Source organism: Momordica charantia (genome assembly GCF_013281855.1).
Source record: "Momordica charantia cultivar OHB3-1 chromosome 10 unlocalized genomic scaffold, Mcharantia_2.0 BLBB01000010.1, whole genome shotgun sequence".
In the NCBI taxonomy this organism is placed as follows: domain Eukaryota; kingdom Viridiplantae; phylum Streptophyta; class Magnoliopsida; order Cucurbitales; family Cucurbitaceae; genus Momordica; species Momordica charantia.
The window spans coordinates 205,496-231,679 of record NW_028275158.1 but is presented as its reverse complement, the minus strand read 5'-3'; the positions used below and the strand labels follow the sequence as shown (position 1 = coordinate 231,679).

The following is a 26,184-nucleotide window of genomic DNA, read 5'->3' as shown; positions in this document are numbered from 1 at the left end:
GTACAAAAATACTCAATTATGAAACGAACTGGGAACCGAGAACCATGAACCAGTTTGATTTGATTTGTTACAAGTTAGATTGGCCACAGATCCAACTTGGGAAACAATTTGGGATAAGTTAATTAATAGTTTCTCAGTTTTGTTAGATTTGATTGCAGCTCGTTATTAATGGCAAGAGAAAAAAGATGAAATTACAAAGCTCTGATTAAGCATATGGAATATTCATTACCAATTACCATACAAGTTGAAAAATTTGACCATTGAATTCCCCTTGTCAACTAAAGGGTGATGTTAATATATATCTCTCATTTCAAATAATTTTATTTTGCATTTGTTTATTACTGTTAAAATGTGTTAAATGAAGCTATTGCGATACGAGGAAAACCCACTCAAAATTGCCTGGTACTTTTTTTAAACTTCATATCTTATCCACGCTTAATTGCACTTTAAAAGAAAAAGGGTAAAAAAATAAAAAATAGTTTCCTTAATTTGACAAAAAAAAATATACTTTATGAAATCATATATTCTAAACTTGGTTACAAATAAATCATGCAGAATGATGCTTTTTTTTCAATTTAATATGTAGAGTTGAAGATTCAAACATTCTGCCTTTCTATCGAATATATATGTATAACCAATTTGTTGACAATTAAAATTTTTAATATATTAATAATTACTTTATTGAAATATTAAAATTTTAAACTCAATAGTAATTGACATTTACTCATTTCCGTAAGTCTCACTATCGGTCACCTAGGAGTATTTAGCCTTGCAAGATGGTCCTTGCTGATTCACACGGGATTCTACGTGCCCCATGCTACTCGGGTCAGAGCGTAAGCTAGTGATGCTTTCGACTACTGGACTCTCGCCATCTAGGGTGCAGCACTCCACCGCTTCGCCTAGCAGCACGACGCTTGTATTGCTCTCCCACAACCCCGTTTTCACGGTTTAGGCTGCTCCCATTTTGCTCGCCGCTACTACGGAAATCGCTTTTGCTTTCTTTTTCTCTGGCTACTAAAATGTTTCAGTTCGCCAGGTTGGACATTCAAATTTTTATACCTCCAATTCGTCGGGCTCGGAAAAAAAAACAATTTTTTAAACCTTCAAAATGGATAATTGGGCATGATTTCTGCAAAAATTTCGGTCTGCTGAATCCAAGATGGTGGGAAATATTTGATTGGGCCCAGTTTCAGTAGCCCACAGAGACCATTTGTTACCTCCTTTAAACCAACTGACCCAATTTGGTTCAATCTGTTTTAGGAGTCCACGGAGACCGTAATTTACCTGACTTCTTTTAGCCCAATAAGGCCCAGTTCGCTTAGCACAATGAGGCCCAATTCGGTTCATCTGGTCCTCTCTCCCCCCGCTGTCTCTCTCTCCCTCTGTCTCTCTCTCTGAATGTCTACGATCTCCGGAGAGAGAGAAAACGCAAATTTGGCCATGGAGGAGCCTGAACGGAAAGTACTTTTCGAAACGCGTCGTCACGCCTCCAGACCGTTCCGTCCCAATTATCCTCCTCAGCAGGTCTGTACTTAACTCTGTTCCTCGCGCTCCTGAGCTGAAGTGTTTAAGCTCAATTATGTAAACTTCAATTCGTTTTTCTTGCTTCAAATTATGTTTCTGTATTTCTTTGGTTGCATTTAGGCGAACGAGGGTGCTAAAGGGAGCTTCCTATCTCTGTTTCGTATTGGAGGTATGTTGCATTTATTTGCAGCTTCTTTTCGGATTTAATTGCTAGCCGAGTGATTTTATTTCTCTCTCAACAATTTGGCATGTTGCTCAACTGATTTGCGACGCTTGAGAAAAGGCAATCTATTGTTTTTCTAAAGCTTATACTGTTCAATTATGATGCAATTAATTATTCTTGAGCTGCGGCTGTGATTGCCTAATGGCTTGTCAGTTGAACTCTAGTCAGTTGTTTCGTTCGGATGAATTCGTTTCTGTGCACTATCAACCATGGTCATAATATTGTCTTTCAGAACATGGGATCAATTTGAGTTAAGATGTTTAAGAATTGTTTTTGGAAATGATTATGATATTTCTTGTCATATTCCGACTTTGGTACCTATAAAAGTCGGAAGCTATTATTGAAGGGTGTATATTTTGTAAGTGCTTGTGATCTTCTATTCACTTCATTCCAAGATCGTGATTCTTCATTTTTCCTTGAAGTTTGAGCATCTAGATATACATTCTTGTGAGACATTCTATGAATTTATTCTTACCTTTATCCCGATATGTGAAGTGGCTGGCAGACTTTGGGATAAATGGATTGGATCTAACAAACCGCTGAGAATAGGAAGATCAGTATCATTATTTATTTCTTCAAGTGGGGAACGTGTGGCGGTGGCTGCTGGAAATCAGATAACAATATTGCGGAAGGAAGATGACTACTTGGATCCATTTGGAATTTTTATTGGTATTATTTTTCTTTTGATGATTTCTCGCAAAGCCTTTTGAAATAAAACTGCTTTTAAAAATTTTCAAATTCAATTCAGTATAACTATCTATCTTGTAAAGGATAGGCTATTCAATTTCAATTACCCATCAAGTAAAATATCTATGAATGTATTATGCATTCTTTTATCCTGTCTTTTTCTCGTTTTATTTTTATTTTATTTCCATTTTCAATTTAATTATTAAAACATTCCTAGATGCAGTAGGTTTCTATGCCCACTGTAGTTTATTCTTACATAAACTTAAACCTAATTTCAGATCATTACTATGTTAAAGGTTTCTTATCTGAGATACCTTTTCTGGCAATAAATTTAATAATAACTATAGGTTTTATTGCCAAAGAGTAAAATATAATAAATAAAAAAATTAGTTTGGTTTATCTTGTTTAAGATTTAGGATTGATCGAAGAATCGGTTCTATCCATTTTTATTAGGATAGTGTCTTTCATTGGTATAGTGGATAGTTGCACAATCAGATAGAAAAATAAAACATTATTTGCACTTTTCCATGCATCAGACGCCAATGTTACTTCATTCACTATGGGAGCTTGGTCCGACAGTTGCAATGTTCTTGGAGTCACTGACGATACTGATACTATATATTTTATCAAATCAAATGGTGAAGAAATAGCAAGACTTCCAAGGAGGCAATTAAAGTTTTCTCTGCCTATAATAGGCTTGGTTGGAAAGGAGGATTCTGATACTCGAAGATCTTACTTGTAAGCAATTATCCAGTATTTCCTACAGTGAAGTTCCTGTTTGTGTAGTATTTATTTGGGATTTCTAGTTTCATTTTTTGATCAACACTTAAATCTACTTCTATATTCCAGGTGTAGCTTCATCATTGTTGCATCAGATGGCTCCATTCGTCATATAGAGATCAGTAAAGAGCCAAATATATCTTTTTCCTCTGCACACTCCTCAAACAGTGGGTTGACTCCAAAGATCCAATTTCCAAACAGAGTTTTCTGCTTCGATTATTATTCTGACCTTTCTTTGTTTGTCGTCATTGGTAGTTTTAGCGCCGCTATACCTTCCAGTAGAAAGTCTGGTACGGTATCACAAATCTTGAATTCTTGAATTGACAATTTATGCTTAATTTATTAGCCGCCATCATGGAAGTTGAGAAAGGAAATAATAAGATATAATCTAAACACTACTTTTATTTCAACATTGTAGAATATCAGTACGATCAGATTGATCACTAGGATTACTTCTAGTGATAAAAATACTCTTTTATAATTTCTTGTGGAAAAGTGAACCATTACGTTTATCTATTTGTGCTGCCCTATTTTTTCTGATAACTGCAATACAAAAACATTCTATTGAGAGGGAGTTAAAAATTTTCATTCTTTCTTCTTGTCTTTGTGTGATTACTTTTCATACTACTTTTACATGTTTGTATTAGTGTAAAAATAAGCCTACCACTTTTGGACCTAATAATTTCGGTTCCCCATAGTAGAGGGTTGTCTGCTTTATGTGAGAGTCGTAGACCCTTCCTGGTTCTCTGCCTTATATTGTTCTCCTTATTCGAATTTGGTACACGAAAGAAGGTTCTAGTCTTCTCCATGGTGCCAATTCCTGCAAACCAATTTCATCTGCCAGCCTTCATTATTGACTCTTTTTTTATTAGACTTTGTGATAAACTCTAATAAAACCTCAGTATTTTCTTGTTCAAAGTTCTCTCTCTCGCTCTCTCTCTTCCTACTCTGGATCTTTGAAATCTCCTTTTTTGTTGCTTATTGTGACTATGGTTTCCTAGTATATCTCTTCACTTCCCTTGTAATACGTCTTCCTGTTATGAAGTGGGACAGCTGTCTGCATCCTATAAATCCTGTATTAAAGTGTAATCAGACAGCATGATGTTTTAGTTATTATTAATGTTTTATTTTTCCAGGATCCTGTTATCTTTCTCTTTGGCGTGGTGGGATATTAGATTTGGAGCCATTATGTTCGATTCAGTTTGACGGTTTATACTCTGTACCAAAAGGATATGAAGGTCGAACTTCATATTCAAAGCTGCAAGTTTCACCAAAGGCACAATTCATTGCCACTCTAGATGTGACTGGAAAATTGTACATTTTTAATCTGGATAGGGAGAACTTTACCATTTCTAGCTTTTCTTCTCCACAGAAACATGACTCTCAGGCGACAAATGATATATTAAATGGAGTAAACAAGATTCTAAGTGACATTTTGGATTTTACATGGTGGTCTGATCATATACTTACAATTGCAAGGAGAAATGGTCTTGTTGCTATGCTTGACATCCTCAGTGGTATAAAAGTTCAGGAGGACAGTCCTGTATTTTCCAGGCCTATCATAGAAAGGATACAGCTGTTAGAAGGCCAAATTTTTCTTTTAGAGTGTTCAGAAAATAAAGGGATATCAGATCCAGCTAAATATAAGGAAGATATTGACTTGCATCACATGGATAATATGATGGAAGGGTCAATTAATAATTTTGACATATCTCGGCTGCAATGGAGCTTGCTATCACTGACGCAGAGATCTGTTTTTGAAATGTACAATATCTTAATTAGAAATGAGAAGTATCAAGATGCCTTGAATTTTGCTGATTGCTATGGATTGGATAAAGATGACATTCTGAAGTCACAGTGGTTGCATTCTGATCAAGGAATTAATGATATAAATGCATATCTGTCAAAGATAAAGGATCAAATTTTCATTCTTTCTGAATGTATAGAAAAAGTTGGACCAACAGAAGATGCTGTAAAGGCAATGCTTGATTATGCATTGAAACTAACTAACCATTACCAGTTTTTTGAAGTAGAAGATCTTGAAAGCAGTGATACATGGAATTTTCGCTTGGCTAGACTTCGGTTATTGCAATTCAAGGACAGACTGGAAACATATCTTGGCATAAATATGGGCAGGTATTATGCTTTGAGAAATATTTTAATATTATTCTACATTGAACATTGACATTAAGCCTTATTACATTGCTTTTGACTGAAAAGAGTGTCTCTTACCAATTAGTAGATAAGTAGATATAGCATTCATGTATACTTATAGATTGGTGGATATGAAATAATGTTGTTACATAACCGATTTTTCATGATTATTATGAGAAAGAAGGGATGATTAGTCACTGAAATGGGTTATACTTTTGAACGTTATAAGATTTTGCGAGTCATTTCTACTGTATGTCTGTGTTGGGTTCTTCTTGAAGCTTCATTGTTTTTGTAACTTTGACTAGCAGTTTGACAACACAGTTTCGTCAGGTTTTCTGTGCAGGAATACAGTGACTTCCGTATGAAGCCTATCAAGGATGCTGCAGTCAATCTTGCCGAAAATGGAAAAATTGGGGCCTTAAACCTCTTGTTCAAGCGCCATACATATTCTATGAATCCTTTCTTGTTAGAAATTTTATCTGCTATTCCCGAAACAGTTCCTGTGCAGAGTTATATGCAGCTTCTTCCGGGAAGATCTCCTCCTACTAGCATTGCAGTGAGGGAAGAGGACTGGGTTGAATGTGAGAAGATGTTAAACTTTATAATGAAATTACCTGAAAGTCATGAGCTTAGTTCACAGATTAAAACTGAACCTATTGTCAAGAAACAACTAGGACTTGTCTGGCCTTCAATTAGTGAACTTGCCATGTGGTACATGAAAAGAGCTAGAGACATTGATACTTTTAGTGGACAGCTTGACAATTGTCTCTGCTTGCTTGATTCTGCTAATCAAAAAGGTATTCATGAACTACAAGAGTTTTATGAGGATGTCAGTTACTTGCACCAGATAATTTATTCTGAAGGAGGCGATGATAATATCTGCATTAATCTTGTTTCTTGGGAACGTTTGTCTTCTTATGATAAATTTAAATTGATGCTGAAGGGTATAAAGGAGGAAAATATAATCAGAAGGTTAATTGAAAAGGCAGTTCCGTTCATGAGAAAAAGATCAATTGATAGGACCTCAATTCCTAAAGATTGGCTAAAAGAGTCTGACCTTTTGGAAAACCACGATACAACTGAGTCATTTCTGTTTAAATGGATGAAGGAAATAGCTTTGGAGAATAAGTTGGACATATGCCTGTTGGTCATTGAAGAAGGGTGCAGAGACTTTGAAACTAGTGATTTTTTTGGAAGTGAGATTGAAGCCGTGGACTGTGCATTGCAGTGCATATATTTGTCTACAGTAACTGATAGATGGAGTACTATGGCAGGCATTTTATCAATACTCCCTCAAGTGCAAGGTGATTTAACTTTATAGGCATCATTTTGTTATTCGGTTGTGCAAGTTTATATATATATATATATATATATATATATATATTCTTTTTTCCATTTTTGTATGAAACGCTGCCTTTTCATTTAATAGTTGGAAAGTACGAACCAATACAAGAAAAACTGAGGGAGCTCACAGAAAAAAAAGATTCCAGCTAGTATCTATAAAAATGAAGCTATATAATTATAAAAATAAGTAGAAAGAGTACTCCAATGGTAGCTCACTAAATGAGTTGAGTCCCACAGCTCTGTCGAGTCTTAGCCCTATCACTTTCTTCATTTTAATTTAATTTTTTAATAGGTGACACTTTTCACTGAGAAAAGTTACATAAAAACTTTTGATCTGCATCTTAGGAGTTTTCGGAAAGCACCCCAGTTAGAGTTAGTTACGAAGGGAGTGTTAACTGTGTAAGTACAAAAAAATGTTAGAGATCAACAAGTGGAGCAATGATACTTAGCTAGGTTATAAACCTCCCTCCACTCCATTTCCTTCTCACTGAATATCCAAAAGTTCCTTTCTAAACCAATGGCCATACGAATGCTTTGGCTGCATTCATCCAGAGGATCTTAGCTTTCCCTTTGAACCAGGTAATAATTGAGTCATATTATTTCCGGCTGTTAGTATCTGTTAGCATTTTTCAAATGAAGTTTATTTTCCAATTCACCAGGTGGTTCAAATTACTTTGTCTTGATTTCTGACTTTCTTTTCAAAGTTGGATGCTACTTTGCTCGGTAATTCAAAGACTAACATAAAATATGTTGACAAGCTCCCTATATCAAGTTAGAGAGTCTTGGTATTCTCCCTTTTGACAAACACTTGGTTCCTACCTTCTTAATTTGCTCACGAGTCTTTCTTCAAACGGTCTTAAAAACTCCATATTCCTTGGATTATCTCCCAAGGGCGTGCCCTAGTATGTAAATGGCAGCATTGACCCCAATCCGCAACCCAATTTTCCCTCTGTAATTTATTTATTTATTTTAATGAGAAACACGATTCATTTCAGATAAGATATGAAATTCTAAAAGGGAAGGAAAGCTAAACACCAGCCAAGGAAGTTACAGAACCTCTTCGAATTGGCATAAAAATAGATAGGCTGTAATATTTGAAAGGAGTACAAAATGTACAACATGAGAACCCAACCAAAAGAATCTGGTCCAAAATATATCTATAGATCTAGCTTTACTATTGAAGAGTCTGTTGTTTCACTTAAATGACTTTACAGCCATGCCAGTCAAAGAATAAGATATGGTCCACAATTGTTATGTGAGGCTGATGCAATGCTTTCCTATACTTTAAAGCTATCTAATTTGCACCATAATATTCTACATTAATCATTTGTCTTGCCGCTGCTATTATTTTACTACACTGTTATTGGTAATCTCTGAATTGCGATGGTTTATACTCAAAATCTTCAGACACCAAATTTCCCGAGGACTTGAAAAGAAGACTCAAGCTGGCAGAAGGCCATGTTGAAGCAGGAAGGCTTTTGTCATTTTACCAGGTTGGTAGACTTCTCTTAACCAGTCAAGACTAGTTCTTTAAAACTAATTCTTTACTATTTTCTTTCTAAATTTTGAATTCAACTATATCCAATTTGCTTCCTAATGTAACAGGTCCCAAAGCCAATGCATTTTTTCTTAGAAGCTCAAGATGATGGTAAAGGTGTAAAACAAATCCTGCGCCTTATACTCTCAAAGTTTATTCGTCGACAGTCCAGCCGATCAGATAATGATTGGGCGAGTATGTGGCGTGACATGCAGTGTCTGAGGGAGAAGGCATTTCCTTTTCTGGAGCTGGAGTACTTGTTGATAGAATTCTGTCGGGGACTGCTAAAGGCTGGGAAATTTTCGCTGGCAAGGAACTACTTAAAAGGTACAAGCTCGGTTACTTTGGCAGTAGAGAAGGCAGAAAATCTTGTCATTCAAGCTGCTAGAGAGTATTTTTTCGCTGCTTCAAGTCTTAATGGCCCAGAAGTAAGTTTCCATAATTTTAATTATCAGTTATAATGTGTAGCTGAGATTTTTTAATTGTCTAATGGAACTTCGATTCTAGGAAATTACAAGGGCCAAGGAAGGATTTGAGAGCTCCCTATCCTCTCCACACTATTACTTACCAAAACAAGCAAAAAGATACCCTTACCCCTTCTGCTAGCCGAGATATATCCTGCACTACATAATACCAATTTGCCCATCTAACTAACCCGGCCCTCACATCTCTAACATAAAACCTCACATCCCCTTACATTAGCCCCTTACGTCAGCTGCTCTCGCCCTTGTTGCCTCGTTCTAGAATACACCTTCCAATTGGGGGCCTATCATTTTCTTCTTTTGAACTTCAATTTGTGTCTAATTTTCCAAAATACTTGAACGGAGCTTCAACCTTTTGTCATGTCACTACCTACATAATTATGTGTTAGTTGACATTGTACAGTATTTCAAATTCATCACTAAAATGACATCTTACACCATGGAAGCCCAGCGAACTTAATTACATAATGTTAACACAAGGAACATTGATGATTAAGATATTAGATCTGATTATTTATAGTATTACTCTTATGAACATTTGACAATGTTTTTTATGGATGATTTTATCTAATTGGATGAATTCCAGCAGTTATGGTAGCTCTTATATTTTTAAGTGAACTAGGCAATTAATCTATTATCTCCTGTCTCGCTTAGGAGGGATTGCTTATAACTAATACACCTGAAATAAGTCAAGGATAAGAATGCAAAAATCAACTTTACAATAACTAGTGCACTAAACGAAGTAAACTTGAGTTCTAACTCTAAACTAGCAAGTAGTTTGCTTATGGATTACCCCTGCCTAGTAGTGCAGACAAGTTTGATGATAGCATCGGTAAATCTATTTACAGGTCTGGAAGGCGAAAGAGTGTCTCAACATATTTCCAAGTAGTAGACATGTGAAAGCAGAGGTTGATATTATTGATGCACTCATAGAGTTACTACCAAGCCTTGGAGTGACTCTTTTGCCCATGCAATTCAGACAAATAAAAGATCCAATGGACATCATAAAAATGGTGATTTCAAGTCAGACTGGAGCTTATATACATGTTGATGAACTCATTCAGGTTGGCAAGCTTCTTGGATTGAGCTCTCCAACAGAGATATCAGAAGTTGAAGAAGCTATTGCTAGAGAAGCTGCAGTTGCTGGTGATCTGCAATTGGCATTTGATCTCTGCCTCAGTTTAACAAAGAAAGGGCATGGTTCCGTTTGGGATTTGTGTGCTGCAATAGCAAGGGGTCCTTCCCTTGAGAATATGGATATTAATTCTCGAAAGCATCTACTAGGTTTTGCTTTGAGCCATTGCGATGAGGAATCAATTTCTGAACTCCTCCATGCATGGAAAGAACTTGATATGCAAGGGCAGTGCAAGAAATTATTGATGATGTCTGGGACAGACTGTTTGGATCTTCCAATACAAAATTCTTTGCTTTCCTCGCTTCAAGGAAACGGTATTCAAAATATTGGCGACTTCAAAGATTGTGTTGAACTAGTTGAAGGTGTCAGCATGGGTGGTCAAGAATCTCTTTTAGATGGTATAATGCATATCCTATTTTTTGTTGCAAAAGACTTGCCCGTAGAAAATAGGACTAAATTGAGAACATTTCTGAGAGAGAATGGAAAAATTTTGTCATTTACTTATTTGCAACTCCCTAGGTTGCTTGAACTGAGTAAGAATGCAGAAATTAAGGAATTACATCCTGGAACACAATACTCGAGTTTAAGAACGCAAGCTATTGTTACAATTTTGTCATGGTTAGCTAGGAATGGGATTGTTCCTAAAGACAGCTTGGTCACATCTCTCGCAAAATCTGTTATGGAATCTCCTATGAAGGAGGCAGATTTAATTGGCTGTATGCTGTTGTTGAATCTTGTGGACGCTTTTAATGGGGTTGAAGTTTTTGAAGAGCAATTAAGGACAAGGGAAGACTACCAAGAAGCCTGCAGCATAATGGCCGTGGGAATGACGTATTGTTTGTTGCACGACTCTGGAGTTGAGTGCAATAGTCCAGCTCAGAGGAGGCAGCTGCTTCTTGAAAAGTTTAAAGACAAGAACAGTTTTAGTTCTGGTGATTGGCTTTGCTTTTTATATTATTTTTTTCACACTTTTTTGGTGGATATTTTATTTAAAGGCCACCCCTATATGAGTTTTGAATGTGGTGAAAACTTCTTTCATGTTTTTATTATTTTCAGATCAAAGTAGAAAAACTAACACAGTGGAATCAACGTTTTGGCGGGAGTGGAAACTGAAGTTAGAAGAACAGAAACGTGTTGCTGATCATTCTAGAACATTGGAGAATATTATTCCTGGAGTTGAAACGTCACGCTTTTTATCTGGAGATCGTTATTACATTGAGAGTGTTGTTCTGTCCCTAATTGAATCAGTAAATTTGGAGAAGAAACATATTTTGAAGGATATTCTACATTTAGCTAATACCTATGGCATGAATCGCACTGAGGTATTCAGGTTTGCTACATTTGATATTTTAAAGTGCAAGTATAGAAGACAATTGTGTAATTTTAACCACAAATAAATTTTCATACAGGTGCTACTAAAATATCTATGTTCTATCCTTGTTTCAGAGGTTTGGAATAACGAGGATATTATGGTTGAAATCTCAGAATTCAGAGAGGAGATTATTGGTTGTGCTGCAGAAACCATTGAAATTATTTCCACAGTTGTGTATCCAGCTATTGATGGGACCGATAAGTTGCGGCTACATTGTATATATGGATTGCTCTCTGACTGCTACTTGAAGCTGGAAAAGGCTGGTGGGTTACCACAAAAGACACAACCTGACGAAGTATATGCATCCAATTTCAGCTTGGCTCGTTTTTATAAGATTGTTGAGCAAGAATGCAGACGAGTTGCCGTCATAAAGAATCTTAACTTCAAAAATATTGCTGGATTAAGTGGGCTGAATTTTCAACACTTCAGTAGTGAAATCTCCTTGCATGTTGATGATGGTAATGTAGAAGCTTTGGCACAGTTGGTAGAGACCCTTGCTGGTATCTATTCTGATCCAGTACCTGAGGGTCTCATATGTTCTCAGGACATTTATAAACACTACATCTTTAAGCTATTAACGACCCTGGAGACTAGAATAAGAACTGATTTGAAGAATAAAAGCCCGGAGAACTTTCAGTCTGCTGTGAGTCAACTTGAGCAAAGTTATGACTTGAGCTCTACTTATATTAGATTGTTGTCGCATTCAGATGCTTTGGATGTTATGAAGCAGTATTTCACTGTAATATTACCTCTGTATAGTAACTATGGAGATATACCCGATAACTCGGCGTGGCAGGAGTGCCTCATCATCCTTTTGAATTTTTATATTAGATTGGTAGATGAAATAAGAGAGATTGAAACCAGAGGTGAATGTTTGAAGTTTAATCCCGAGTGCTTAAAGATTTGTCTAAAGGTTCTTATTAGATTGGTTATAGAGGATAGTGTCTCGCCAAGCGAGGGTTGGAACACCATTGTAAACTATGCTACTTATGGATTGCTAGATGATTCTGCTTTCAGAGCTTTTGTTTTGTGCAGAGCTATGGTTTTTTCTCGCTGTGCTTTTGGAGCCGTGGAACAGGTGTTTTCTGAGGCAATATCACTATATCCCGCTACTTTGACTTTAGGCACAGAGATTGAGATCCGGGATCTTCCTCGTCTTTACCTGAACATTTTGGAGCCTGTTCTACTAGACTTGGCCAATTACTCCCATGAGCACCAGAATTTGCACCATCTATTATCATCCCTTAGTAGATTAGAAGGTGATCTGGAGAATTTAAGGAGTACCAGACGTACAGTTTGGGAAAGAATGGCAGAGTTCTCTGATGATCTGCAATTACCCAGCTCTGTTCGTGTCTATGTATTAGAACTTATGCAGTACATCACAGGTAGAAATATCAAAGGTTTCTCATCCGATATACAGTATAATGTTCCACCTTGGGAAGGCTGGGACCAGCTCCAGTATACAACTAAGGAGAGTGAAACAACAACTATTCCATCAACATTAGATGATAAAGATACTTCTAGCAGGTTTACGAGTACTTTAGTTGCCCTAAAGTCAACTCAACTTGTAGCGAAAATCTCACCCAGCTTAGAAGTCACATCCGACAACCTTTCGAGTATTGAGACTACGGTTACTTGCTTCAAAGAATTGTGTGTAGCTGCAACTACAGATATTCATGCAGATATTTTGCTGGCCATTCTGGCAGAATGGGAAGGACTTTTCCTGATTGAGAGAGATGAAGCTGAAGCCTCTGCATCAGTCGGTGGAGGAAATGACTGGAGTGTAGATGGTTGGGATGAAGGCTGGGAAAGTTTTCAGGAAGCAGAACTGGCAGAGAGTAAAGGGAGAGAGACTTCCCCTTCACTTAACCCTTTACATGTCTGCTGGACAGAAATTTTCAAGAAACTTGTTTCTCTTTCTCGGCCTAAGGATGTGCTAAGATTTGTTGACGAGTCTTTGTCAAAATCTAGTTGGATATTGCTTGATGAAAATGATGCCAAAGCTCTGAGCCACATTTTGAACGAGAAAGATTGTTTTGTGGCTTTGGAGGTGGCGATGCTGTTGCCTTATGAAGCATTAAAATTGCAGTGTCTGAATGCAGTTGAAAGCAAATTGAAGCGAGATGGAATCTCAGATGACTTGGGCGGAGACCCTGAAATTTTATTGCTTATATTATCCTCTGGATTTGTATTGAGAATTGTCCTCGATTCTTCTTATGATAGCACTTTCTCCTATCTCTGTTATCTGGTGGGAAAATTTTCTCGTCGCTTTCAAGAGGACCAATTAGCATACCTCAAACAGAAGGGGAGGAGCGCAAGTGATAACAATAGGAGGGACTTGCAGCTTTTCAGGAAGATTGCCTTCCCCATCTTCATATCAGAGCTTGTAAAGGCTGATCAATCTGTTCTTGCTGCACTTATGGTTACAAAATTTATGCACACAAATACTTCTGTGTGTCTTTTGAACGTTGCAGAGGCTAGTCTTCGTCAATATTTGAAGAGGGAGCTCCACGCAGTACAGAATGATGAATCTGGTGAATTGGTGCATGAAATTTTGAGATACACTGTTTCCAGCTTGAGAGAGAAGCTGGGAAGCCTAATCGAAACGGCATTGTTGTTGCTTTCTCGAAATTGAGATGATTTCTTACAAGTTAGGCAACACGAATTGGGATTAAGCGAAGGTTTGTTTTAGTTTCACTGTCATTGAGCTTATAAGATTTTTATTTTAGTTGAACAGAGTGAGTTGTACATTAGGCATTTGGTTTCCAAATACAGAAAAATATGTGATATAGGTTAGTTATGTGTAAATCCCTCTTTTTCACTGTTCGGGCTGTGTTAATATATCGGGCTAGTTATGGGCTGAACGTATGTATAGGTGGTTTTGGTTTCACGGCTCTTTATTACGAGTCCTAACAACATATAGGATGGAGATTCGAACTTCCTAACTTTAGATCGAGAATGTATGCATATTTTAATTAGTTGAGTTATATTAAGATTGGTCACGTATTTTTAGTCCTTAAATGATGGTAAACACGCTAATATCCATCAATAATAAAAGGATCGAGAGAGATTTCAGGGTGGAGTAATCAGTAGGGCCCAAGGGGGTGTGCAGGGGGGAAAGGAGGGCACTTTAAGACTTAAGAATTATAATTTATGGAGTTTTATATTTATAATTATTGTTAAATAAATAGATAATTACTAATATTTTAAGAAATGAAATTCAATTTTTTTGAAACTATGTGCAAACAAGCAGTTGGATAGATTTTGGGCCAATAATGGTTTGTGGGCTTCGTCGATCTCGGGTCCATTAGATCTCACAATAATGGTCGGGTCCTACCCGAACCCGACCGCATATCCTCCTATTTAATAATTTATCTATTTTCAATTTTGGCGGTAATGATTAAAAAAGAATCCCAAATAAACATTTCGCGGTAAAAATAGGTGAGAGACGGATCTCATCTGACCCAATCTCTGAATTACCACTTTTGCAGAATACTCTCGATCTCTTCTAAGCACGTGTTCTGTTTATTGTAATCAGTGGATGAAAAAGCGAGTATCCAACTTTTATATACTCTCAAGAAACATTGATTGCCTTTATTTGACGCCTTCTGTTATTACAATAATCTTGATTGTCCGCCATAGAATAATAAAATAAAATAAAAAATGGAAATCGACCCGTAGACTGTACCCAGAATGAACATCAAAAGCTCTTCGCCTCTCGCTCTCTCTCTCTCTATTTCGTCCTAATTCCGGTTGCGAAGTAATTGTTTGACAAGAAATTGAGCATTTATATGATCGATCTGAAGATGGAAAGATTGCCCGCGGAAGTCTGCCTTAAGATATTTTGTTTGTTGGATTCACAGAACCTCGCTACTGCACTACAAGGTCAGCAACATATTATCTCTAAATTAAATTCACGTTTGACGTTTCTTTCTTGAATTACATTCAGAACGGACCTTTTTTTAGCTATACACTGGGCAATCCGCTAGATTTTAGCTTGAAATTTGCGATCTCTCGCTGGAGGAGTTATGTACTAGTTTCCGTCAGATAATTGATAAACCCAGAAAAATTATGTTCTTTACTGTCAAGTATCTGATCCAAAGATCTGAGATGGTATTTTGAATTCTTCAATGAATTGTCTATCTTGACTTCATGTTTGCGTCTTCTCAATTGACTTTATCAACGGCTTGGAATGCAACATGTTGCTGGGAGATTAACCGTTCATACTTCAGACACGACCAATATATAGATGTTTTATTATGATTTACAACTAATTAATGGTGCATTCGTGCTAACTTGTGTCAAATAAATGTTGTCCTGTTGATACATAAAGACACAAATGGTATTTGGTAAAACTGCAAATCTTCTCCACGATGAATGTCTTGGTTAAAATCTTTGATAGACTATTCATATGTTCCCCTAGTTTAAACTGTGATTAAAGTATTTTGAACTTTTATTTGTTTCCACATAATGCCTCCATCTAAAATATCCGCCAATCAACAAACTGAATTGTAAGTTTAGCAAATAAATATGAAATATAAAATAATTTATATTACCTTCGCTGATCCCTTTAACCCCCTCAACTCTCTCTTTATACTTTACCGATATGGGTTGGTGGGAAGAACCGATAATGGTAAATTTCATGAGAGTGAACAACCGTAATGGTACCGACTTGAGATCAGAGTTGATAGAGACCTAATGGAGAAAAATTCCTCTGATTGAACGGAAGCCCAGATGAAGAGGGAAGTTCAGCCTTTCTAACTTAGATGGGTTATCCCTTAGTTAAAGGGGGCTTTCCCCTTCAACCTAGATAAACAAGTAGAGGAGGTGGGGAAAGGACCTTTTAATGTGGTAGGTGTCAAATGGGAAAAGATTCTCTAATGTGCTGAAAGAGTTGAGAGATAAAATAGACGTAAGATAATGGGGAACATCCCTTGCCTTCCTTGTTACTACTCTATTAAGATGAGAGGACCAACAAACTTCTGAAGGGGGAAAAAAGAGTTGAAATTCTCAGGGTAGTTTTTTAATATTATTGAAGTCGGGGACCAAGACAAATGGATAAATAACTGAAATGTAGGACTAAAAGCTATATTTAATCTTTATTGCCTCACCCTCTATTGATTTATTGCCTCAATTGGCTATTAGCTATTAACGCTGCAACCTGCTGCTTGAAGTTTGCTGGAAGTGGAACTCCTTAGCTTCAGACAATCTCTTGTGGTCAAGCTTATTCAAGGAGAGGTGGGGGGAAGACCATGCTGCATTCTATCATCCTATCGGCTCAAAGTCATGGAAGGATGCATATGAGGTGCAAGATCGATGTGATCGGTTTGGATTGTGAGTCATATTTTTCTTCTTATCACTCAATTTAAGGAGACGTACTTCAATGTAGGATATATCTGATTGCAAACACACCCATTGTGATTTCCTGAATTCATGGACAAGTTAGCATTTACTGAACTGTAGCTATATGATCCTGCTAGCTCACAAGTTATGTTTTGACTAGAAAAACCATGTTTGATAATATAACGTTAGAGAAGAGATTTGAATTATGATTAGATTATATGTTTATTTGTGCTTCATATGACATAGCAACTGTAACCAGGGGCCTAAGAATAATCCGAGAAGGGAATGACTACTATCTCATTCACCAAGGTGAGATCCAAAGGCACCTAGGTTCAAGAAGACAGAAGAATGGGCAGAATAACTTTCTTCCTTTGAGTTCAAAAAGAGAGTTCCTATCAGAAGGAATTCTCGAAGAAGACAAATCCTGTCGAGGAATTCTGGATAGAATCCTGTTCTTCATTGGGGATTTGGAAGTTGCTTCAACAGATGCAAAGCGTAGCAGGGTCCTGTGAAGCTTCCTTCGGTCAGCAAAATTATGTGAATTTTATGTATAATCTTTATTTATGTGTATGTTGACATCGAATTCTGGTAAAAGTAGTATGTACATCTAATCTAATGTTCTTTGAAAGCCATAAATAAGTTCATCTTCTTCAAGCACCTAGTTTTGAGACCTCGAACCAAAGCCTCACACCGGCAGTCTGAAACTACCACTTGACTTTCAGCATTACCCTGCATACTTGAAAAAGCAGAAGGGCTAATTCCACATCTCGTAGGTAGCCACTTTATTGGGACTTTTTTCTGGTTTCTTGTGGCCATGCCTCTTAACTGGAACCATAATCCAATAAGAACTTTTCTGGTGTGTTGTGCTGGTTTCTGGTTTTTTATAACTCTATATAAAAGTTATAGCTTGTAGTTGTAGGTGGAATTGATGTTTAAATCCGAGACTATTTTCTTTGCTTACTCGGATTTTTTGAACAAGATACGAACTTTCATTGTTAGACGAAAAGGAACAAAATTGTTCAAAGATACAAACTTCAAAAGGAGTGAAAGAGAAAAACAAGAAATAAAATGTAGAGTATTTGCTTACTTGGATTTGATGTTAGATAAAACCAGGTTGACAATCAGAGAGATCATTGAAGCATGAGATGAGAATTGCAAACTGGAGCTTCCAAGTTGCAATTGAATGATGGATTAACATCATGTTGATACTGCCTGATTTTCCAACTCAAAAGCTCAAGTCTTTCCAAGTGGAAGGCCTTGACTAGTGAGCAAGATGAAACCCTTATCTTTACAATTATCAAGTTTTCTAAACCTATTGTCATTCGTGATAATAATGCTTACAGTTCGAAACTAAATTCTAAAGCCTACACCAAAATCTGCAGAAAAATACAGTTTTTTTCTCCTTTGGCTTGTACGGGTGCTGGAGTTCATGGCTTCTGATCTTGGCTTGTTTGACATCATCTCACCTGGACGCTAAGCAAAGGTAAGCAACTTGGATCAGTTCCTCCATCGATATTTAGAGTAATTAAGATGATTCATGCAGTTAAAAAAAGAATGTTTAACCATCTTGGCGAGATGAAAAACATATCTCCCCACAATATCACATAAGATTATTCTTGATTTCTCTGGATTTGAACCTGTACTATGAGCAAGCTGGACAAATGTCTTGCTCTACATCGTAATTAAGATGATTCATGCAGTTAAAAAAAGAATGTTTAACTATCTTGACGAGATGAAAAACATGTCTCCCCACAAGATTACATAAGATTACTCTGGATTTCTCAAGATTGTTGGTGGATTTGAACCTGTACTATGAGCAAGTTGGGCAAAAAACCGCAGTTGTGGTAAAACCGAAACTGGACGCTTGAAGTCAGGTAGCTGTAAATGTTTTTTTTTTTTTTTTTGTGTGCATAATAACAATTGGGCATCTACCTCAGAAAGACGAGTCTGCCCTTCTGCTCAGTGCCTCCTCAAACTAAAACGGGGGTCTTTGAGTAAATTACAAACAGCTCAGAAACATTCAATAAAGTTGCTAGAACTTGTAATGTAAATATAAAAAAGGCCGAAAAGTTGAGGATGATAGAAATCTATATCGGAATAGACCAAGTAAAATATCCACCACAAACCCAGATTATGGGAAATCTAAATATCCACAATCACCTGCCCCACCAGCTCCCAAATATCTAGCAGTTCCCAATTATATAAAAGCATCGACATTAAATGCTGAACAGTTTTTTTTAACTGATTTTGCTGGAGGAACTGGAAGCTCTAAAATATGGCTGCTTTCGCCTCACTGACCCTGACTTCATCTTCATCTTCTTTACATCCTACTGTCCAAATCTCACCTCTTGTACTCTCCTCAAAATTTCTTTATGACCCAAGTTCCTATCGCCCCACAGTTGGATCATTCAGACATGCAAAGCAAAAATTTGCCCCTCAGACCAATCCAAGGAGCCTCATAATCCTTGGTGCAGCAACAAAACAAGCAAAAACACCAGGTATTCTCTTCTACTTGATCTAATATTTAATCAGCCAGTGGCTTCTTTTCAAAGTTCCAATCTTTTAATTTTAATCCATTTGTATAAAAGTGGGTTTATTCTCTTCTATCTGGAGGATTCAGCTGAAGAGGATTGGAAGGTGAAGAGGGAAGTTCTGCTGCAGAAAAGGGTACGAGTCTCTCTCTCTCTCTCTCTCTATAACTTCGGAGTATATATAAATTGGATGAGTGTTCAGTTTATTGTCCTTAAACTACGCGGAGAGACATCGCTCAAGTTTTCGTCACAAAATGCATCCAAAAGTATATCAGAAAGACCGATTTTTGGGCGTAACAAAGCCTGAATATTTGTGAAGTGAAGTTGGACCCCAACAAGTATTATTCAAGATGCAAAACAGGAGAGTTAAAATTCTCACGATAGAGCTATTGACTGCAGGTAAGGAGTGTTGACGCGAATGAAGCTCTGCGCCTTCAGAAGGAAAATAACTTCGTGATTCTTGATGTAAGGCCAGAAGCAGAATTCAAAGAGGTTAGTTCATTTTCAGTTTGAAGGTCGATCAGCTGACAGTGGATTAACGTGTGATGATTTGCATTTGCCTCCAAATCCAGAACAGTCAATGTAACGTTATATCTTTTTTCCACTGTTTTGGTGTAGGGCCATCCACCAGGTGCCATTAATGTGCAAATCTACAGGCTTATAAAGGAGTGGACAGCATGGGACATCGCCAGGAGAGCTGCATTTGCATTTTTTGGCATCTTTTCGGGTACAGAAGAAAACCCAGAATTCTTGCAAAGTAAGTTACTTGGGAACACTTTCTTTGCTCGCCATGTTGTTTAATGATATGCAGGATCAAAAGTGAACGCCGTAGTTTATTCCAACAGGTGTAGAATCAAAAATAGATAAAAATGCCAAAATAATAGTAGCATGCTCATCCGGTGGGACAATGAAACCCACCCAGAACCTCCCAGAAGGTCAACAATCAAGGTACTGAAACTCTACATAGTAACTTTTTGAGTTTATACCCTTTCTCAAATCCTCAGAGCAATATGCATATATTATGTGCATTACATTTCTTCGTAATTTCATAAGGATCACTCTTCATCTCGTTGACATGCCATCTAACGGACAGAACAGTTCAAATAACAAAGATTATTTTCTATGGTCAAAGAAACTAAGCAGCCAGTAAAGAATATGGAGAATAAATAAGATGAATCTGCATATTAGCCATTATCGCTTCAACTCATCCATTACAATCCTTACACGCTTCATGTTGGGAGTCACATGTGCCTTCTGTTTCTCACATGAGGCTTCGACTTCTGCTACTTTGAACAGGTCACTGATAGCAGCCTACTTGTTGGTTCTCAATGGCTATACCAACGTATTTCACTTAGAAGGGGGTCTCTACAATTGGTTCAAAGAAGGATTGCCTGTAGTTTCAGAAGAGTAAGGTATCTGCAAGATTTTTCTGCTAATAACATTGGAAAGTAAACCGTAGCTTGCCATTTTTGGTAGACGCCATAAAAAAGCACAGGCTGGCTTGGGTTGAGTGTGACGGCTTCACCAACCTTCAATCTTACCATCTGTGTGCTGAACCAGGAACCATTTTAAATATGCATTCATAAGATGGACAGTATAGTAGAGTAGATTATGTTTTAGAATGGAATCCCCCCTCCCTTCTGGATGCTTGTTTTGTAATGAAGAATGTGCATGTATGACCTTTGCCTGGGACTATTATCCTTTCCAGTTGATGTATTTAACTCTATTAAAATCAATAAATCAGTACAGCTTACTATAAGCTAGAAGGCTGCGCATCCTATGAGTCGAACAAACATCGAAACAGTTGCTTATTAATTTTCAAAACCGAAATCGGACAGCAAGACTTGGACATTGTGTAGTAATTTCCCCTATTGTCGTCGTGCTACTTGTTGGAGGCTACAGCAGCGTTTGCATCTTAAAGTTGCCATTTAAAACTGTGGAGAGAGCTCTTGGACAAATAACAGGAGGGTTTCTGGTACAAGTGGAAACGTGTAAAATAATGGAAGCATTAAGACGTATATTCCAGAACACACCTATTTAAACTCATCAACATGATTTTGTACTTCTGTGGCTTTTCCCTATAACAATTATAGAATCATGAATGTTAAAACTATGGCATTACTGTAATAAATAAAAACAGAAATCTGTCCCTCTCCCCACGGGTGTCTTTTTCCTGCACCAAAGATGAGTAGAGTCGGGATCTCTCTCTCAAGTGTCATCTTCGTCTGATCCAACAGTTTCTGGGGAAATGCCAAACTTAGAGAGTTCGCTCAACAATGCTCGAATCCCACTGGGCTCTGTCCGTTGCGACCTTAATCCAGCGTACTCGCTAGCAACAACCTTCGTCTTCCTTGATGAGACAAGAGCAGTTTCCAAATCTGACTGTGACAGTGGCCTCGGTGACTGAAAAGTAATCATGCAAAAGAAACTGAGTTACATAAAGGGAGAGGAAAGGAAGCAATATCACATCTACGAAAAGCTAAAAAAGCGAGTTGCAAGGCCTCTTAATCTAGAATCTAAATAACACTTCCAATCCGAAGGATACTCAATACTTTTTCATTCTAATTGCAATATAAGCATTGACCGGGGCTGGCAGATAAACATCAGGAACACAAAGAGAACAGGTTGATAACAACTTACATTAGACTGTTTTCCATTCTTTTCTTCATCCAGTAGATCCCTGATTGGAAAATAAGCAGCTTTCTTGCAGAGCTCGAGAAGATCTGAACCTGTATACCCCTCGCATAAGCTAGCTATAAGATCATAGTCAATGTTGTCTTCGACCTTCTCACCCTTCAGAATCACCTTTAGTATCTCAGCCCTCTCCCTTTTGTTGGGTATCCCAATTTCAAATTCCTGAGGAAGTCTTCTTAGAATTGCTTCATCAAGTTCTGATGGACGATTGGTAGCAGCAAGGACCATAACACGTGCATTCTCTGTAGAAAAACCAGAATATAATTCATCAAGCAAAAGCTTATCCTAAACTTACTAATGAACATATGGGTTTCCAACAAAAAGCCTACTAATGAACAAAGCGAATTAGTTCTTTAAAGAATAAAATAAAAGAAAATCCTGGTTATGGCAAGATAAAAGGAAACAATAATATTTCATCAAAAGCACAGCAACTAACGCTTGAAAAAACACTGGTCTGGAGTCCAAGAAACTCACGATCTGTGGTAAATCCATCCCATAAAGCCATGAACTCAGTTTTCATATTTGATAAAGCTTCATGATCACTAGAGCGTCGCTGACTCAAGAAACTGTCAACCTCATCAATGAATATAATAGATGGCTGAAGTTTATAAGCCAAACTGAACACAGCAGCCACTGCAAAATATAAGTTCATGTTAGTTAAAATATAAAGCAAAAACGCATTTGTCTGAATATGTCAGTTATATAATTTCTTAATGCAATGATCAACTAGAAGTAGACATAGTATCATTATGTACTTAATTGCTATATTGTCACTGAAGAAGATATATTTACACCTAATATGCATTTTATATATTGTTACAATATATTCTATTTTAATGCAGAGCAGGTACACGTCAACTCGTATGGCTTCTTCCCTCATTTAGGATGACATAAATAGAGCCTCCTTTGATCCATTCATTCGTCACAACATCTATTTTTCTGTTTATTTTAATTTTTAAATGTGCCTCTCTTCATTTAGGATGACATAAATAGAGCCTCCTTTGATCCATACATTCCTGCTTGGCAAGCAAAAAGCCAGTAGCCAAGGGTCCGATTCATGCCTGAAAGCTTTCTCAGCACTCAAATATTGAATACTTCCATAACACTAGCAATTAACGTCAGAAGGATAGATGGTCAAGCAACGCAATGACGTAAAACCCGGGGGCAAAGTAATGTTAATATTATCTTTAAGGGTATAATAGCAATAATTAGTTTTTTAGAGTCAGAGTGGTTATAAACAGAGTGAGTGAGTTCTTTTAACACCTTATGGAAGAAACTCCATTTTATAGTATCCACTTTGTGTAAAAAATACAACACTTGCAGAGAACTTTTTGTAACTTCCCTAGTGGCGATTCCTATTTTATGGAACATTTCATTATATCACTGAAATTGTCTCTTCTGAAAAATAACAGCAATGAGTAGAGCAGGGGAGTTTGAAAAAGTAGGCAAATTTGGAAGTAGTTCTTTTCTCTGGCTATACCTCAAAGTGCTTGGGCAATGTAATTTTCCTTTCTTATCTCGCTAGCATTTTCAATTACATTTTTAGTTCCTATCACATTAATGCAAAATTTTGTAATAGGCAAAAGGATTCTCTTTAACACTAAATGAAACAAAATAAAACTTAACCAAAGAACCCAAAAATATATTTTCAGCAATAGCAATGTCACAGCCATTGATATGATTTCAGAGCTATGACATATAAGGCAACCTTATCTTCAAATTTTAGTAAAATAACAAATGTTATCACAACAATCAAAACCTAACACTATATGGAAATAAAGAACCAAAATCTGAGATAAGCTAAATTATAATAATTTTGGGATAATAATTGATACCCAGTTTCTAACTTCACTCCAGCTCAATATTGGAGACCAAACTAAATGTATATCATGTACTCATCACTTATATGGCACAATTACAATTAAAAAAAAAAAAACCGTATTTACCATATCAGCTAAAAGTTGTGTGATGCAGTGAACTGCAAGAGGTTCCTATTTAAAAAAAAACGCAGTGAAGTTCATAAATTGTAATTTAATTCTTACTTTGAAATTCTTGATATTGCAAAGCTAATTACTCAGATGCAATAAATTGGAAGGCCTTATTAAATCATATTCGCATAACCACACATATTATTCCAGAATTAGCAAGGAAAACCTCATGTGAAGAACGTGGTTAAAGAATAATCTAAAAATTTTGAGCCTACCAAGCTTCTGAGCGTCACCGAACCACTTGCTCATCAGATTTGAAATCCTAACATTAATAAAAACTGCTCCTGACTCCTTTGCAATAGCTTTTGCAAGCATAGTTTTTCCTGTACCAGGTGGCCCATAAAGCAATACGCCTTTCTGGGGACCTAAAAGCTTCCCGTACGAAAATAATTCAGGTCTCCTTAGAGGGAGTATCACAAGTTCATATAATGCTTGCTTGATAGTCTCCAGTCCTCCAATAGAGTTAAATTCCACATCAATGTGATCAGGATTTATAACATCACAGGCAATGACATCCTGTAGGAAGGCAAAAAGATTGGGGTGAAACGATAATGATCCATAGACTCAATCAAAGTGGATGGCATTTTGAATCCAATGAAGAAAATATTCATGCAACAAACATCCACGTGCATTAACCGATACACATACTACTTTGTAGGTTATTTATCACTTTCTCATACGCTTGTTAAGGCTAAAACATCTCAATTTACACCAATATCGGTAATATCAATCCCATGAACAAGTGTATGCAAGAAAGTAACCATCTTATACATCAAATATGTGAAGACATTAATGGATGCGAGGTTTTCAACCTAACCCACAGAATCAACTAAAATATACTATTATCTAACAGCATGCGTCATTTTCAGACAATAACACAAGAAACTCGAGTAATAGATAGAACCGTCTCTCCATAAAACATTTAACCAAGGTAGTGCTCTACAGAAAATTGCAAAGATAAATGGTAACAAAGACGGATAAATGTCACGTTTCCAATTAGAACAATCGAGAATATAAATTGGTGCATTGAATTCTTTTTCCTCGTTAAAGAGGAAGTAATAGGTACCTCATAAGGGTTAGTCTGAATAAGTGGGCGGCCCAAGCGCTTGGCAATCTCCTTCTTATGCTCAAGAGCTTTCTTCGAAGCGTCGCGGTTGGGGTCAAGGTGCCGAAGACCAGCGAACAATACCAAGCAACTTAAAGCTGCACTCGCTGCGTAAAGAATGAGTTCCTGCAAGAACTTGGTCTCTGATGAAACCCCCATGGAGGATTCTCTCCAACCAAATAAAAGCAGGAAAGAGCGGGTGAAAGCTTTGGATTGAATCAACGACAATAAAAGCTGTGATTTCTCCCTGGAACTACGAACCGAAACGACGAAGAGAATTATACCGAGAGACCCGCGGTGTCGGAAAAAGGAGAGGACCCCATAACTGGAAGTCTGGAGAAGGAGAAGACCAACGGAATTGGGCTTTGATTTTGGACCAAAATATTGGGCTTTTGACTTTGGACCCTTGAATTGGGCTCTAGATTTTGGAACAAAGATGGGCCTAAACCCAGCCCAATGATTTTCTTTCTATATATACACCCTCTTAACTATGCCTTTTAAAGTATTTATAAACTTGAAAAACAAAATAAAGGAATTATCAGTAAATAAATTTTATAATCTAAAAATATATTTTTTTTTAAATGAAATCTTAAAAGTTATAATTTCATCGATATATTATATGGATGTGACGAAACAATACCCACTAAAACATGAATAGACAAACAAATTCTTACAAAAATTATTATTTTTCTATATGTACAGTACAATGTATAGCTCAAATGTAATAGTATGTCATTCTCTCTCTTTCAGCCACTCTGCTCATTTGACATAAGATCTAACTTTCATTATCCTCTCAATCTGATTTAGGGCGAGATCTATCTTCAATTCTATCTATCTAGGATCTATTACAATCAACTTTGGATCCTATTAAAAAAATATTTAAATTAGTCGAGGCATCTACAAGTTGACCGAGACATTCATGTATATCTGCGTAAATACCTAGGAGCCAAAGTTTAATTTGTTTTGTTATATATATATCACGCACTTAGGATCATGCATTTTCTTTATTCAATACTCATATTATACTAAATTATTTACTCGCTATTATGACATATTGATTTGATAATGGGAATCGTTTCAACAAATACTATATTAGTATTAATTAGATACTTACGAATCTTTTTTTTTTTCATGTCATCAAAATTGTAGATAACAAATTCTCTAGTATCCATAAATAAAATTAATATAGTTGAAATACGCATAATTCAACTAGCTTACTTGAAGATCATAATTCAAATCCATCTCCACCTTGAACTAAAAGAGAAAAAGAAAAGAAAGCTAATCT

General features: G+C 36.7%; 4 protein-coding genes and 1 long non-coding RNA gene across 5 annotated transcripts; 3 read left to right on the top strand and 2 right to left on the bottom strand.

Annotated features, from left to right (window-relative positions):
- Positions 1–1,365: 1,365 nt before the first annotated feature.
- On the top strand, positions 1,366–14,225 carry LOC111011549 (neuroblastoma-amplified sequence protein). The gene is made up of 12 exons (XM_022285363.2): positions 1,366–1,524; positions 1,645–1,693; positions 2,243–2,416; positions 2,971–3,172; positions 3,284–3,504; positions 4,351–5,350; positions 5,699–6,672; positions 8,120–8,205; positions 8,318–8,677; positions 9,580–10,798; positions 10,923–11,188; positions 11,276–14,225. The coding sequence occupies exons 1-12, from the start codon at positions 1,399–1,401 to the stop codon at positions 13,871–13,873; spliced, it is 7,275 nt and encodes a 2,424-aa protein (XP_022141055.1). The 5' UTR covers positions 1,366–1,398; the 3' UTR covers positions 13,874–14,225.
- A 662-nt stretch (positions 14,226–14,887) lies between these two features.
- Positions 14,888–17,235, top strand: LOC111011451 (uncharacterized). The gene is made up of 3 exons (XM_022285203.2): positions 14,888–15,123; positions 16,413–16,572; positions 16,841–17,235. The coding sequence occupies exons 1-3, from the start codon at positions 15,030–15,032 to the stop codon at positions 17,091–17,093; spliced, it is 507 nt and encodes a 168-aa protein (XP_022140895.1). The 5' UTR covers positions 14,888–15,029; the 3' UTR covers positions 17,094–17,235.
- A 460-nt stretch (positions 17,236–17,695) lies between these two features.
- Positions 17,696–18,662, bottom strand: LOC111011452 (uncharacterized). Its single transcript, XR_002601430.2, has 2 exons — positions 18,514–18,662; positions 17,696–18,054 (listed from the first exon to the last, which is right to left on the bottom strand). It is a non-coding gene; the product is annotated as an uncharacterized LOC111011452 (long non-coding RNA).
- Positions 18,663–18,808: 146 nt separating this feature from the next.
- LOC111011450 (Rhodanese/Cell cycle control phosphatase superfamily protein) lies at positions 18,809–20,871 on the top strand. Its single transcript, XM_022285202.2, has 6 exons — positions 18,809–19,079; positions 19,202–19,248; positions 19,512–19,604; positions 19,731–19,869; positions 19,958–20,060; positions 20,409–20,871. Exons 1-6 carry the CDS (start codon positions 18,857–18,859, stop codon positions 20,521–20,523), a joined length of 720 nt encoding a protein of 239 aa, XP_022140894.1. The 5' UTR covers positions 18,809–18,856; the 3' UTR covers positions 20,524–20,871.
- Positions 20,872–21,109: 238 nt separating this feature from the next.
- Positions 21,110–25,219, bottom strand: LOC111011449 (uncharacterized). Its single transcript, XM_022285201.2, has 5 exons — positions 24,861–25,219; positions 24,010–24,310; positions 22,281–22,439; positions 21,753–22,048; positions 21,110–21,515 (listed from the first exon to the last, which is right to left on the bottom strand). The coding sequence occupies exons 1-5, from the start codon at positions 25,056–25,058 to the stop codon at positions 21,321–21,323; spliced, it is 1,149 nt and encodes a 382-aa protein (XP_022140893.1). The 5' UTR covers positions 25,059–25,219; the 3' UTR covers positions 21,110–21,320.
- Positions 25,220–26,184: the final 965 nt, after the last annotated feature.